General features: G+C 33.1%; 1 protein-coding gene across 12 annotated transcripts in view; it reads right to left on the bottom strand.

Annotated features, from left to right (window-relative positions):
• Positions 1 to 16346, bottom strand: part of TBC1D5 (TBC1 domain family member 5) — a 566253-nt gene that overhangs the window by 223297 nt on the left and 326610 nt on the right. For all 12 annotated transcript variants that reach the window (XM_050779554.1, XM_050779547.1, XM_050779557.1 and 9 more), the window contains 5 exons: positions 14649 to 14751; positions 7274 to 7366; positions 5460 to 5506; positions 5295 to 5364; positions 2911 to 3083 (listed from right to left, as the gene is read on the bottom strand). In XM_050779554.1, the coding sequence (XP_050635511.1) occupies positions 2911 to 3083; positions 5295 to 5364; positions 5460 to 5506; positions 7274 to 7366; positions 14649 to 14751 (486 nt within the window). The remainder of the gene's footprint in view (positions 1 to 2910; positions 3084 to 5294; positions 5365 to 5459; positions 5507 to 7273; positions 7367 to 14648; positions 14752 to 16346) is intronic.

Here is a 16346-nt window from a genome sequence, read left to right as displayed (position 1 = left end):
CTATAATCATCCACAAACGTCGAGAAGAGCAACTCCAAGACACATAATTGCCATTGAAGTTAGAAACTTTACCCACAAAGGGAAGCCCATCAGACTAACAGCAGATCTCTGTACATTCTTAAAGAAAAGAATTTTAGCAATACAATTAGAGATTTTGTCAGCACTAGGCCTGCCTTACAAGAGACCCTAAAGGAAGCACTAAACATGGAAAGGAACAACTGGTACCAGCCATTTAATGACCTAACAATCTTAACGTTAAATGTAAATGGACTAAATGCTCCAATTAAAAGACACAGACTGGCAAACTGGATAAAGAGTCAAGACCCATCAGTCCGCTGTATTCAGGAGACCCATCTCACACGCAGAGGACATACATAAAGGGATGGAGAAGCTGCCCATACAAAGAGACTTAGACTCCCATACAATAATAATGGGAGACTTCCAACAATCAACTTAGACAGATCAACGAGACAGGAAATTATTAAAAGAACAGACTGGCAAACTGGATAAAGAGTCAAGACCCATCAGTCCGCTGTATTGAGACCCTCATCTCTGCACAAGCAGACCTAATAGACATACTATAGAACTCTCCAAAATCAAAGGAAATGGAGGATAGATTACCAAGCAAATGGAGAACATCGTACTTAAAAAATTGACCACGGGTAAGTAAAGTTCAGCAATGTACTACTGTCTCTCAGACCTCAGTGCAATCAAAAAACTCAGACTTTCAAAAACTCATCATGGAAAGAACAACCTGCTCCTGAATGACAAATAAGAAATGAAGGCAAAGAAATAAAGATGTTCTTTAAAACCAATGAGAACAAAGATACAACATACAGAATCTCTGGGACACATTTAAAGTGTGTAGAGGGAAATTTTAGCACACGCCCACAAGAGAAAGCAGAAATATCTAAAACTGACACTCTAACATCAATTAAAAAACTATATATAGCAGGCAAGAAATAACCAATCAGAGCAGAACTGAAGGAGATAGAGACACAAAAAACCCTCCAAAAAATATTTAGAATCAAATCGACGCAATTAAAAATGATAAAGGGGATATCACCAGACCCCACAGACTTTCAAATGTACGTAGCAATTCATTAATGACCTGCACTGCTGCCCAGTACCACATGTCACACACAATTTTCTCATTTCCAGTGGGAATAATGAAGCAGCTCTCAATGATGAGGTCAAGCTAAAGTAAGAAAAAGGAAAACATGCAGCATTAAAACAGAAAAGCAGACTTCTTCAGTCATAGTTCAGGGCTTCCAGAGAAGATTCCAACAAGTGCTGGAAGCTAGGCTCAAAGGCAAGAGAAAGAAATCAAGTATTCAGTTAGAAGATCAAAATTGGTCCTGTTTGCAATCACCCCGTTGGACCCAAAATCTCCTTAAGACTGAAAGAAATCAAAAACAAATTGTCAACAGCCCCCTGTTTTCTGCTGAAAGTTATTATTCATGAAAGACTCTGTGCAAAATGAGGACATAAATAAAATACTAATTTATTCTCTTTTCTGGGTTAAATAAACAGCTCTGGCTGTGGGTGACTTGTTTGAGATTCCCTGCAATTCAAATAATGAATTCACATTTATTGAGCATCTACTATACACACCTCAATAAAAAATTGTCTCAATTTTGCATGTTCTACCTAATGGAGAGTCAAGCTTTACATAAAATATCTACCAAGAAACTGCATAGCACTACATATAAATGTTCTACTATTTCAATATAAAGAACCCTTGTCTGTAGCACTACATAGATAATTCATATTTACTAAAATCACTATTTTTTTAATTTGCATGCACACCTTACAAGCCACTGAAAAAATACACACACACACACACACACACACACACGTATACACGCACCCCTAAGGAGTGACCATCTCCCTGTTCTGCTATGACATGTTACAGAAGTTATGTGGCTGAAGAAAATTAATACATTATGGTCCCTGAGACAGGCATCTATCTTACTCACAGGAATCTACCTCTAAGGGTAAAGCAAAAGATGATCACATGATATAATGGAAAGAACATGAACATTTTATAGTATTGTTAGGATTGGGGCTGGCTCCATGCATGTATGATTCATGCAACTTCTTGGAAAGCTTGGTTTAATGATCTGCTGTTACCAGTTTGAAATTCTTACTAATTTCTTCGAAGGGGCCCTGCATCTTTCTTTTGCACTGGGCTCTGCAAATTATGTAGCCAATCCTAAATAATTATGGCTTTGAGTTACGATTTCACTGTGTAATATGTGTAAACTAAATCTGAGCCTTAGCTTCTTCATCTCTAATAAAGGAATAATACCATTTTTTAACATGCAACGTTCTTTACAAGCCACTGAAAATGATACACACACACACACACACACACGTTACACTCACCCAATTTACAGGGTTGGTATTACAGGGAGTATTAGATGAGATACCATACATACGTGAAAGTGATAAGCACTGAGCATGCATATAGGCATGCAAAAGAGATGTGAAATGAAATGGAGATGGAACAGTTTTTATTTTTACTTTTAAGGATCCGAGACACACAGAAATTTACATATCATTAGAAACTACTATATAATTTGATGTAGTTGAAATTTAAACTTTAGGCTGGGCGCAATGGCTCATATCTGTAATCCCAGCACTTTGGGAGGCAGAGGCAAGCTCAGGAGTTCAAGGGGAGTCTGGCCAACATGGTGAAACCCTGTCTATAAAAAATACAAAAACTTAGCTGGGCTTGGTAGAATGTGTCTGTGGTACCTGCTACTAGGGAGGCTGAGGTGGGAGGATCACTTGAGCCCAGGGGGCAGAGTTTGCAGTGAGCCAAGATCACTGCACTCTGGCATGGGTGAAAGAGTGAGACTCTGTCTCAAAAAACAAACAAACAAACAAAAAAACTTTAATACTTACAACCCATATATCTGTGGTGCAATTTCTAGTCTGTTCAAGTGCATGTAAAGCTCAATATCATGCTTCTTCAGTAGATGATCCTGGATCTGGTTGACTTTAGTGACAATAGCAACTGTTGGCCCTAAATCTTGTGGTCTAGCAAAGGGAATGGGAGTCATCAGTGCTTCTTTCCCCTAAAAACAGAAAAATTGAACATGTATTATTTAAATATGAAAGTAATAAATATATGGATGTCATTCTTTATCAACAACAGTTTAAACAAGAAGTCTTATTATCTGCCTACTACTCATTCTTTAAAAAAGGTGAAAGCACCATGCAATAATTATAATAGGAAGATGAAAAAGGGATTCACTAGAAATACTTTTTAGGAATATATTATTCATTCATATATGTGAGTAATTAAGATGACTGTTCAAAAGTCACATCTATTATGTTCCTTGATAAAATGAATGTCTTTGTTTTGCCTAAGCCACTTTTATAAAGCTGACTCAGTAATATCAGTACAAGTAGGTAAAATCAAGAACTGATAACCCTCACAGTTTAGTCACTGAGTTTCTCAACTGGCGTGACTCAGTTATAAAACACAAAATGGCCACTATAAGAAATGACCAATATTTAAATGTGTTCAAATACTCTGCTCAAAATTTTGATGTTCATGTAAGTCTATGACTTCATTACATAACTTGCCAAGAACAAAAGGTTATTATTCCAAAAATATAAAGTAGTTTGCCAAATATGCTTACAGTAGCTTTTTACCTTCAACAACCCTTTCAGAATATAACATGTTGGTATATGAAGAAACACTTTATCACCTAGTGTAGGGGTCAACAAACTTTCCCTGTAAAGAGCCAGAGAGTAAATATTTTAGGCTTTACAAGTCATACAGTCTGTGCTGCAACTCTGCCACTGTAAGGACCATGCAGCCACAGACAATAAGTAAACAAATAGGAGTGACAGTGTTCCAAAACATTTTATTTAAGGGCATGGAAGCTTAAATTTCATATTCTTTTCACATGTTCCAAAATACTATTCTTCTTTTGACAGTTTTCTAACCATTTAAAAATGTGAAAACCATTCTTAACTCATAAGATGTATAAAAACAGATGGCAGGCCAAATTTGACCTACAGGCAGTAGGATGCCAACCTCTGAGCTGGCCAAAGGCATGAAAAACATCGATTACCTATTTCATTTTTTAAGAGATGGAATGAAGTGACTGAGTAATAATGGTTTCTAACCAGAATGCAATCAATTATACCAATATAAAGGAAATAAACCATACTGGAAACAATATGCCAAATTCTTCAACAGTATCCATTGCCAGAAGAATTTGTGACTTTTCCAATACTGTGTAATATAATGAGACAACCATAATGATCACTAAGATAGCAGAAGGGTTAGTTTAGAAATATAGTTAACTCAGCAATTCCACTTGTAGGTATATAACAAGGTAAGTGAACACATGTTCATACAAAGCTTGTATATAAATGTTCAAAGTTATTCACAATAGCCAAAAGTGAAAATAACCGAAATGTCCATCGACTGATGTATGGATAAACAAAATATGGTATATCTATATAATGCAATATTATTCAGGCATAAAAAGAAATACTGGTACATGCCACAATATGAATGAACACTGAAAACATTATGCTAAGTGAAAGGAGTCAATCACAAATGGCAGTATATGATTCCACTTATATGAAATATCCAGAATCAGCAAGTCCATAGAGACAGAAAGTATATTAGTGATGTCAGGGCATGTAGGAATAGGGAAATGGAGAGTGACTGTTAATGGACATGCAGGATTTTTTTAAGTGATTAAAAAAAGTTTTGGAATTAGATAGCAGCGATGTTTGCCCAATCCTGTAAATATACTAAAAACCATTAAGAGTTTAATAGGTACATGTTGTGCTATGTGAATTATATAAAAATTAAAAATATAGTTAAAAATAAGAATAAGAGTAAGAGTAAGGAATATTGATGCTAAATGTATGAATTCAATAGCAATGCAGTGGTAAAAGCAAAACAACCTATTTGATATAGGTTTTACCTATGCACTTCAGTAATAATGTGTATACCAACTCACTAGGGTAGCAAGAGAAAGATTATAATAATTTTGTAACTAAGCACTTATTATGCTGCTTGATTCATACACACACATATAAAAATGTATTTATATGAAATTTTCACATTGCCTTTGTGTATCTGCCAATATGATTAGAAATATACTTAAATCCCCAGGCTCAATCTTATTCCATAGGTAATTTCATTTTGGTTATAGCAATAATAAGGGCTATCTACTATTCTTTGGTTACATGTTGTTATTTATTTAAAGCATTTGCTCCATCGCATACACTGAAAAGATCTGTACTATAAGATTTACCTTCTGACCATCATGCTCAAAAGTTGAAAACCAAGGTTCAGCAGTTTCCATAAGTTGTGAGAATACTGCACTAAAAATAAAACAAAATAACACAATGCTAGGTTTAACTTTCATTAAAATAATCACGGTATAAAAAAATAAAACAAAGAAAGTTTTTGTACTTACTAGGCATCATGTTCCAGATACTCAGGGTTCAAGAGAGTTTTCATTTCCTCACTTAAAAAAGCAATACAAGCAATCAAAATGTGTAATTTTTGAATAATTAAAGATGCAGAGTTTGCCTTATTCTATGTAAGACAACTTTCACATAATGTGTAAATGAAAAAAATTAGTCTTTTTTTTTATGAAAAGAGCAACGCCATTAATAAATGATATGCTTTCTATAAAGATCAAAAACAAATCAGCTGCCTTGTCTATGCCACAATGAACTACCTAATTATTCAAATAAATATAGAATGTGACAATATAGTTACTGGTCAAATATGCAATATCAAAACATTGATTTATTTTCTTTAACTGGATTTATTTTCATTTTAACATCAATTTATCAGTGACAACACCTCTTAAGCATTTATTTTATTTTTTAACAGATTGAATCAGCTGAAGAAGCATGTCCAACACATTTAAAAGCTATTTTCAATCACCTATCTTTTCTTGTAAATTATATTCTACATGCACATTTTTTAAAGAGTTGCTGTCTGAAGAATACATTCACATGTTAAAAAAAAAAAACTGGCAGGTGAGGCACGGTGGCTCACACCTGTAATCCCAATGCTTTGGGACGCTGAGGCGGGCGGATCATTAGGTCAAGATATCAAGACCATCCTGGCCAAGATGGTGAAACCCCATCTCTACTAAAAATACAAAAACTAGCTGGGCGAGGTGGTGCCTGCCTGTAGTCCCAGCTACTCAGGAGTCTGAGGCAGGAGAATCGCTTGGACCTGGGAGGCGGAGATTGCAGTGAGCTGAGATAGCGCTGCTGCACTCCAGCACAGCTACAGAGCGAGACTCCGTCTCAAAAAAAAAAGGCATTAAAACAGGATCCTAATGCTAACTTCATGATTACATTATAGAATAACTGAAGTGAAAGCAAGTTAGATATGGTTATACTCTTGTCAAGATAAAAATAAAAACTCAGTAAAATTAGCAAAGCTTCAAGGAAACTTGAAAATACTAATCTATAAACTAGTAGACAAAAGTTAATTTAACAAAAGCCTGAATATATGCTCAGCAAAATGTATGGCTATATTTGATTAATAAAGATCTTATAATCAGATATGTGAAATGTTATCTGTGAGTTTTCCATTTACTGCATATAGATGGGCTGACCTGATGAATCCTCCTGGACACAAGCTGACAGTACTAGACCCCTCCATTTCCAAAATTATTTTCTGAAGGCCCCAAAGTTAGGGTATCTTAAGTTAGAAAATTGAATTCTAACACTTAGCCTAAGTTGAATCCAATTACAAAAGTTATATGCAGGAAAGAATAAATGAATATATCTAAAAAATTTGAGAAGCAATTTTGCTTATTTACAGAGGGAGGTTCTTTGTGGCTCTGCTCCCTTACTTATTAAGCTAAGTCAAACCTGATGAGGAGAGATAATCTCATATATAAAGTCTTATTCAGCTTGGAGTGAAAAAGGGATCATTAGAGGATGATATATATGGATATCAATTATTAGAACTTCTGTGATTACAACAAAAATGTTCCATTCTTGATCCATTAGTTACATGTCTTCCTTTAGATTGAGAATCAAGATTTCCAAAGACATTTATGATTCCAAATTTGCCCTACAGCTAAACTGTCCTAACAACTATTAAGTAGAATTAGCAATTAACCACAAGAAACACAATCAAATGTTTACAACTTATACAACTTGTAAGTACCTTCCATTTAAAAGATTTTGAGGTTTCAAAAACAAAGGTTACAGCGGGGACTAAAAAACAGATGGAGCTCATATTTAAAAAAACAACAACTTGCCTGGGCTGTGCAGACTCACTGGCATGTAGAAAAGCTTGGTGGTCACAGTGAAGGACAAAGACTATAGGTGCTAACAGCTCGTGCATACCCTGAAATGAAAGAGCCAGACAAATGAAAGAGATGGATACTCAGGGTCCATTAGTGGACAGCATAAACTCAGTTAAATACTTCTTCAAACCAATTCCCACTAGCAAAATTTCTGTATAATATAGAAACACGTAAATATGGAAAGCTACAAGATAAGATTTTTATCTACTTTTAGAATTTGATTCTAATTCAACCACCGCAGGTATTCTTCTTTAAAACATGGAGAGCAGTTCTCTTTTAAATGACATGACAAACAATAAATTGGCATGGTAGATAACCTTGCACCTGTCAGTTGCTTCAAGATCTGTACTCATAAATATGAATTTCATTTATGCAAATTATAATCATGAGCTACAGTGTTAAGATCTTCAGTAAGAAGGGCAACTAAGAACTGTAGACCTAAGGAAATTATATCCAATGTTTTCATTATATAATGGCTCAAAATTAGGATGTCTGTAGATTTAGGAAGCACTGAAGTCAGCCAGCTAGAAATGTTGGATAATAAAAAAAACAACCTTAAGAAGGTATGACAGAAAATAAACTTGTTAAAATAGGATTTAACATGTTTAATCAGAAAACTACCATAATTTTTTCCTGTCTACTTCAACTATAAGGTTAATTTCAATTTATTTAATGATCTCACCAATATGATTTTCCTCCTTATATTGGTTTTCACCAAAAATAGGTATAGAAACAAAAAGGCATAATAGTTACTAAGCTGTCCTTAAAAGGGTACTATAAAAATCTATTACTGATCCATTATTCTGGTGACATACGGTATTCCACATTATGACTACCTTTGCTAATTGAGATTTCTTTCCCCCTTAAGCATCAAAAAACATTTCAGCAAGTTAAAATAGATTATTATTTTTCCTGTCTCTTAAAGTGAGCAAATTACTACTTTCCTTTTGCTTAGTAACTAGGGATGCTCTTTTATAAAAAGACAAGACAAAATACTACTTTTAGAGGAAATATGAAAGCAGAAAGGAGATAAATCTTTTGCTAGTAGAATTACAGATGGCTTCATATATTGGATGAACAGAGTCACATAGTCCTCTGCACAGTCTAGTAGTAGTATACTATTCTTAGAAAGCCAATTGTTATCATAAAGATAATATGCAAGTTAACTTTTTCAGACTTCATATATAAGTTATCACTACTTTGAATTAAAAATATTTAGTTATATTTTTACAAAACAATTTATGATGCATTGACAATTTACTTGTGATTTAGGACGAATTACCACGTATCATTTCAATCTTTATAGGTAACCAACTCCTTATTAAACAAACCTTGAAAAAAATCTTTCAGATAACATGTTAGACACCTAGAAAAATGACATTGAGCATTACCAACTCTGCTTTAAAAATCATGAGGGGTTTATTCTCTTGGAATGGTCTCAAGTTACTCCAAAAAGAAAGTGCTGTAATTTTAATCATTAAAATAATAAGTATTATATCAATAGAAAAGTATGGAAAAGCAAAAACAAAAATAAAAAAAATGATAAAGGGAGGGAGGCCAGCCAAAAAACAAAACTTAAGAAATAAATTTAAAACTTCAGTAGATATCCTTGAGATCTTTTTTTGCCTATTTCTCATGATTTCTCCAGAATTAAAGTCCTTGGAAGTAGAATTTCAGGGTAAAGGGGTAAAAATATGTGTTAACATCTGGTAGGATGTATACCATTAAGCTGTCTCCAGAAAGAATTCTCTCAGTGAAGAATATAAAAATCACTCTCTCACACATCCTCACCTATATTCAGAGTGTTTTTAAAAATTTTGTCAACTTTCACAGTTAAATTGTTATAGTTTATTTAAATGCTAGCAAGATTGAACCCCAAAATTTTATTGAACGTTTTTACTTAATAAATTGCCCTTTTTCTCCTGATGAAGTGTTTCCTTTCCTTGGTGATGTCTAATAGTTCTATACCAATTAAAGATATTAACCCTTTCTAATTGTTGTTACAAACATTTTACCATGCTTATCACTAGTCTTACTTTTGATTTCTATGATATACTGACATTATACACTTTGGTCAATACAATAAATAATTCTTCATGGTTTCTATTTTGCCTTCATGTCTATAAGACCTTCCTCATGTTGAGATTAGGGAAGAATACAGTTGCCTTTTTTTTCCCCCCAGTTAATTCTTCGCTCAACTGATATAAGTTTAGTTTTTGCCATAAAAATAAGTATGTTTTTCTCCAAAAGAATTATACCAATTTACTGATTAATCATTTCATCTTCAATAAATTCAATCTACTCGATAAGTTGAATAACTCATCTTCTCCCCAGAGTTCTGAAATGCCATATTTAGTAAAAAATAAATATTTAGCTTACATTTTTTCCAGGATTTTACTCTAGTACATTGGTTTGTATATTATTAACAATAATTGTACCATTATAAAGATTCAACCTTTAAAATATTAGAATATTTCCTATTTTCTACTCCTTTTCTTTTTTCAAACTTATCTTGATGATTCTTTTTTATTACAGGTTGTGTCATACCATTTAGGTTAAACAAAATGGTAAACAAAACATTAAAATTTTTATTGGCATTGCATTGAAATTAACTTGAGGAGAGTATTTTTAAGAACATCAGATTTTCTAATCCAAAAATCTGCAGAACTGTGTAGTGCTTGCTAGGTTTATCATGAAGTTTTCTTTCTTTGCTGTCAGTGGGATACCTTTTTGAAATAAAGAGTGCTTTTCCCCCAAAATATATTTTAAAACAAGTTATGGCTAGTTTAATAAGAAAGACTTCTTGTCTAAATGAATCTTCCCAACTTCAAATATTCTCTTCCCTCTAGTTTCTGTGACACCACTCTGTCTAGATTCTCCATTTGTTCAAACATAATTCATCATTCACTTATTGCAAAAACTATTAAATGCCTGTATTTGCTGTGGACACAAAAGTGAATGAAGTGGGCAAGTTCCTAACATTGATGGAGCTTGTAGTCTAGAGAGAAAGGAACAAAATTATAAAATAAGCACAGAAATGACTATACAGTAGTCCTCCATTATGTGCAGGAGATATATTCTAAGACCTTACAGTAGATGCCTAAAACTGTAAATAGTACTGAAAACTACATATACCATGCTGTTTTTATATATACACGTGTATGACAAAGGTATTAAAATTATGATTTAAATTAAAGATTATAAATTAGGCACACTAAGATTAACAACAATTAATAAAAATAGAACAACTGTAACAATATAGTGTAACAATATTATGTGATTGTGGTCTCTCTCTCTCTCAAAATATTTTATTATACTGTACTCAACTGTTTTTGGATGATGGCTGGCTGCAGGTAACTGAAACCACAGAAAGTGAAACTGCAGGAAAGCGTGAACTACTGTACTGTACTGTACTGTAGGTAAGAATGGACACTGTACAACTGTGATTTTGTGTGTGTGTGTGTGTGTGTGTGTGTGTGTGTGTATATATATACACATCCAGATCCTACCACAGGCCCAGCACAAAGAAAGTAATCACTACCTATTGACTGAATGAATGCAATATCTACCACTTAATATATCCACATAGTGAAAAAAGCTGAACTACAATATGAAAAAAAGAATAGCATTAAATCATATTTCAAATCAATAAATAAAGGTGTTCTTGGCAGAATGGAAGTTAAGAGTCTTTTGAATACCATTAAAAACTATTTTACAAGTTCAGTTTTGACTTTCATCTAAAGTAGGGATTTTTTTTTTTTCAAATACTTAAAAGACATTTATATCAATTCAAGACTAGTAAAACCTGCTTAACAATTACAAATGGCAATTACATAGACATCTTTAAAAGAAAAGAGAAATACCAGAAATAATAATCATGAATTCAATATGCTTTAAATTTGACAAAGCATAATAAAAAATAATGTATTGACAGTATGCTTCTGGTTCCCAAAATGTGTATTTTGCTTCCACCTATATTGTCAGCATTTCTGCCTGCTTAAAAGCTTTTATCCCTGCTGGATTGTTTGTAGTCACTGCACTCCAAACTCATGCCAGTTGAAAATAAAGGTAACAAAGTTTTCTTCATCAACAGCCTGTAGGTTCACAAAATTGAACCTGTTCTTTTATCTGCCTGTGTTCATTTAGCCCACCAAGCAGTCTTTATTAAAGCTAAGGCATCAGGCAGTCAAAGTTCATTAATACCATTTATATAATCTCGGCAATTTCAATTAACTCAGCAAGACATTCTACTACATGATAACAGTCTCATTAATTCAATAAAATCCCATAACTATTAACAATATGGTCGATGTTAAAAGGGGTGTCACCTAGTACAAAATAATAGCTTTAACAGCTTGTGATGAAACTTAAGGTTCTTTTCTTAAATTTGATCTGGCTAAATATTCAGTCCTTCTACAGCAAGGTATTATTTTTCTGTAAAAAATCTATAGGATTTTAAACACATACAAGGAGTAATTAAATATTTTAAAATGACACCCAGGAGTAAGTTAATAATACTTTCTTATTCAGTAACTGATAGATTTTTGTCTTAATGGATCAAGAACATATCTTCCATATGACTGTGTAGTCTTCCATACAAACGCAGTGGGTCACATACATCACAAATGGTAGATGGAGTGTACAGTTATTATGTTTTTATTCCTTGTCCATAGAACTCGTTTCCATTATTATAAGACTCCTTAATCTATTTTTTCTTTCTCTAAAAAAATTGGAAAACAGACGAGTAATTTGGAATAATTTTATCCTGATTTGATTCACTATCATCAAGTCTTTTACTGTGGGGTATTTTCAAGTATTTAAAGGAAAAGAGGAAATAACAAAGAGATAAGGTTCACAACAAAAGCCAATATAATGAAAAGAGAGCAGAAAAACAAAATCCTGGAATTTTTGATAGAGATTTTAAGCTAATGAACTAATGCAGCAGAACCATTTACTCCCACACTTCACGTGAAGCGTGTTAACAATCTCCTTACAGTTTAAAGTCATTTTAAATGGGGTCTTCTGCTATTTGCTTCCAAAAGAATTCTACACTAACAGATTTTTTTCCCCCAGTCTCCTTTTTGGTTTGTTTTTAGTCTTTTGACTTTTTATCTGACTTGTAGATGAGCCTACCTTGCTTGCGAGTCCCTTTCCTAGTCTGAGATTACAAAAAAATTTATCCCAAATCTTCTTCTAGTATTTTTATACACTTTTAGTTTTTATATTTATGTTTTTACACCATCTGGAATTTATTCTCCAATAAATGTATAATTTAATGGTTTTTCCAGATGGAAAGCTAAATATAGCAAGACAATATCCTTTTCTCTATTTTACTATATTCAGATCCCATATAAACTGAACCTGTTTCTAAACTGTTTCACTGAACAATGATCAATCCACATAATACTGTCACATTAGTTTGATCACAGAACCTTTATAGAAGTTTTAATATCTACATTTGCCATTCTCCCTTTCCCACAAATTCTATGGTAATTCCAACACATTTAATAATTATTATAATGATGATGATAATAAAAACAACCACAACTACCAACATGAACCTTTGCTTGGCACCAAATGTTAACTCTATAAAGTAATTACTATTATTACCCTCATCTGACAGATACAAAACTAAAGATTAAAAAAGTTAAGTAAATTGTCTAAGATTGTGAAGTTAGTAAATGAGAGAGCTGAGATTCAAACAAAGGAATTTGAGTCTACACTCAGTGCTTTTAATCCCTAAATTGTATTATCTCTGTTAAAATAAGTGTAACGTTTTTAGGCACTAAATTGAAAATAACTGTATCCAGTTTTTTAAAAAAACACGTTATCTTACTCAGGTTATCACTGGAATGATAATTCATTTAAACATAAAGAAGCAGTATTTTTACTTAGTCTTCTCATCCAAAAACACGCTATTTTTCTATTTATTTGATTCTTTCTTTACATCCTTGAATAACTTATTTATTTATTTATTTATTTATTTTTTGAGACAGGATTTCACTCTTTCGCCCAGGCGAGAGTGCAGTGAATCAATCACAGCTCACTGCAGCCTGAAACTCCTGGTCTCAAGGAATCCTCCCACCTCAGTCTCCCAAGTAGCTGAGACTATACGTGTGCACCACCATGACCAGCTAATTTTGTGGGGTTTTTTTGTAAAGACGGGGTTTCGACATGTTGCCCAGCCTGGTCTCAAACTCCTGGGCTCAGCCAATAACCCTGCCTCAGTCTTACAAAGTGCTGGGATTATAGGTGTAAGCCACTGCACCTGGCCTATAGTTTTCTTAATATATTTTTTGTATCTTTACTGTTAATTTTTTTCTAGACATGTTATAGCTTTTGGTTGCCCTTATAAATGCAATTTATTTTTCATTTCCAATTCTAGTAAGCTATTGTCAGCAGGTAATTAATACAGAAAAATATTACTACTGTTAAAAATAAGATAAAATTAGTTCCCTTGAATATTCTATGTATATACAATAATTAAAAATGTATGATTTAGTATATTTGTAGTCTGACATGTTTTACCATCCTTAAATCTAGTTTATTTCAAATTAAATACATTGCTTTTACCGTAAGTGTTTTCTATTATATTAAATTTAAGTTCAGTGGTCCTGAATTAGATATACATTATAACTTTTGATTATTAGAGATTTTAAGAATTTAGCTTGAATTCTCACTTCATTTGCATTTGGAGAAATACATAAAAATATCCAACTGTATTTTTATTAGAACACTATAAACTTAAATAAAAAATGTAAATACATCTGTATATATTAAATAACTTACATTTCAATAAAATAAAACAACCCAATAATTTTCTTTGCTTTAGTAATGAGATGAGTCAAATAACAGGGTAACAAAGGAACTAAATACACATTTCAAAAAATTTAAAGAAACATTCTGAAGTTCTGTTACTGATAAGTTTTAAAGAGTAATAGGATACATGATTATTTTTTTCATGACATGTCATATATTTATAAATGCTATACTGAAAAATAATATTTGTACATACAACTCTGAAATTTTATTACTAGATTGCCTTCAAAGATGCTGTTTATAAACAAACTCCCAAAAGTTGAAAGAAAAGACTGAACACCTTAAAGGAGACAATTTGGTGGAATGTCTTATAATGAGGAAGAAGCATATGTGCTTCAATGAGCTTACCTTTCTCACCATGCAGCTGACAAGCAGCTCTCTGATTGCTTTAGCATTATGATACAACTTCGGATACAATAAAGGCTACATTATTGCTCTATCATTTGTCAAGCTGTATAGAAAATTTTGAGTCAATGGATGCCACCTGTAAGATATTTTCATTACCTGTTTATAAAGCAACTGCTCGTTTTCTCTGGCATAACAGAAAAGAACATCTGTAAGAATTTTTCTCACATTTTCTTGTTGGAAAAACTGCATTTCAGGAAACCTGGAAAAGGAAAATACAAGATTGAAACTGACTAACACAGTTTCAAGAATCATTCTCAAATTCTAATCTCGAAGACGTGGCAAGGTGGTGCACACGTATAGTCTCAGCTACTTGGGAGACTGAGGTGGGAGGATTCCTTGAGACCAGGAGTTTCAGGCTGCAGTGAGCTGTGATTGATTCACTGCACTCTAGCCTGGGCGAAAGAGTGAAATCCTGTCTCAAAAATTTTAGATCAGATTTTAGAACAAGCCTGTGTTTGCCATGCAACTTATGCCTTTGGTGGGGAATGAAAAAGGGGTGAGGCAAGGGGAAATAATTATATCCCAGAGGTAAATGACATCCTTCAACATATTCACATTTCAAAATTTTACACATGCTTCATATACTTCATACATGTGTGAATATGATAGTTTTTGAATTATATTGTACCTATCTGCGGATGGGGATTTGCTTTGTTTTAGCCCATTGGTTTTTAGGATAAGAATGTGATTTTGTAAAAGTACTAATTTTTTTCAAAAAAAGATTGTCATTCTTTTTTCTTGATGTAAAATATCGACACTTCAGTTATTACATATAACCAAACTATCAGCTTTTCATCTGATTAAAATATAGACTTCTAAATATTTCTTTATAATGCAGTAAAACACCACAACTCCAAGAACCCAGAGAAAACCCACAGCAACACAATACACAATCAATGTATAAGGGCTGAGGGAATGTCATCTAGTAGTAGTAGTCAACTGGGTTTAATCACAGAGTTTGAATGATAATATTTAGGAGAGGAGGAACATGGATCATCAGTGGAAAAGGTAATCAAAACAGAAAGATATGAAGGCACAGGAGGCAATGGGTATTTCAAGAGTGCAGCATAACATGGTAATTATTAATCAGAAGGAAAAGACAATTCCATGAAATACTGCCTGCTGGGAGCAGGACAGTGGGATAGAAGAAAAGGTGGAGCAAGGCTGGAAAGAACTTTGAATGCTGAATTTCCAACTATGGAAACGCAGCACAGTAAATCTATATTTGTGAATAAAGAAGTGATAAAGAAAACAGTATTTTAATTTAACTCTATGGAGGAATAAACCTGAAAGAGTAGCATAGGAAGGACATAAGAGTACATTATAATAAAGTGAAATTTAAAAGTCCTAAACCCAAGTAGAAAAGGCTGTGTTCAAATTCATGTTGCATAATTTCTAGTTATGAAACCCTGAGTGAATGATTGCTTAAATGCCTCATCTATTAAGAAGGGATAACAATACTGATCTTATGATCAAGATGCAATCATATGAGAGCACCAAGAACAGTGCCTGACAAGTAGTAGATATTCAGGAATGGAAGCCATTATTATAATAGTATTTGAGTAATGATACTTTAGATAATGAGATTGCAAATCAGGTGGCTTTGGAACTAAAAATTGAGAGAAAACGTGAGAGAGTAGAGAGGAAGATGACCTAGAGCATGAAGGCATACAGCATTACTGAAACAGAAAAATATTCTTTAATGAGTCTTTTAAGAGCAATAGTGGCTGTTTTACATCATATTATAATGGTTTACTGCCTCCCATTTCTGGAGACCTCCGCTATTTTATGCTT

Source organism: Macaca thibetana, chromosome 2 (assembly GCF_024542745.1).
Source record: "Macaca thibetana thibetana isolate TM-01 chromosome 2, ASM2454274v1, whole genome shotgun sequence".
Taxonomy (NCBI): domain Eukaryota; kingdom Metazoa; phylum Chordata; class Mammalia; order Primates; family Cercopithecidae; genus Macaca; species Macaca thibetana.
Note: the sequence above shows the minus strand (reverse complement) of the source record. Positions and strands in the feature narration are given on the sequence as shown.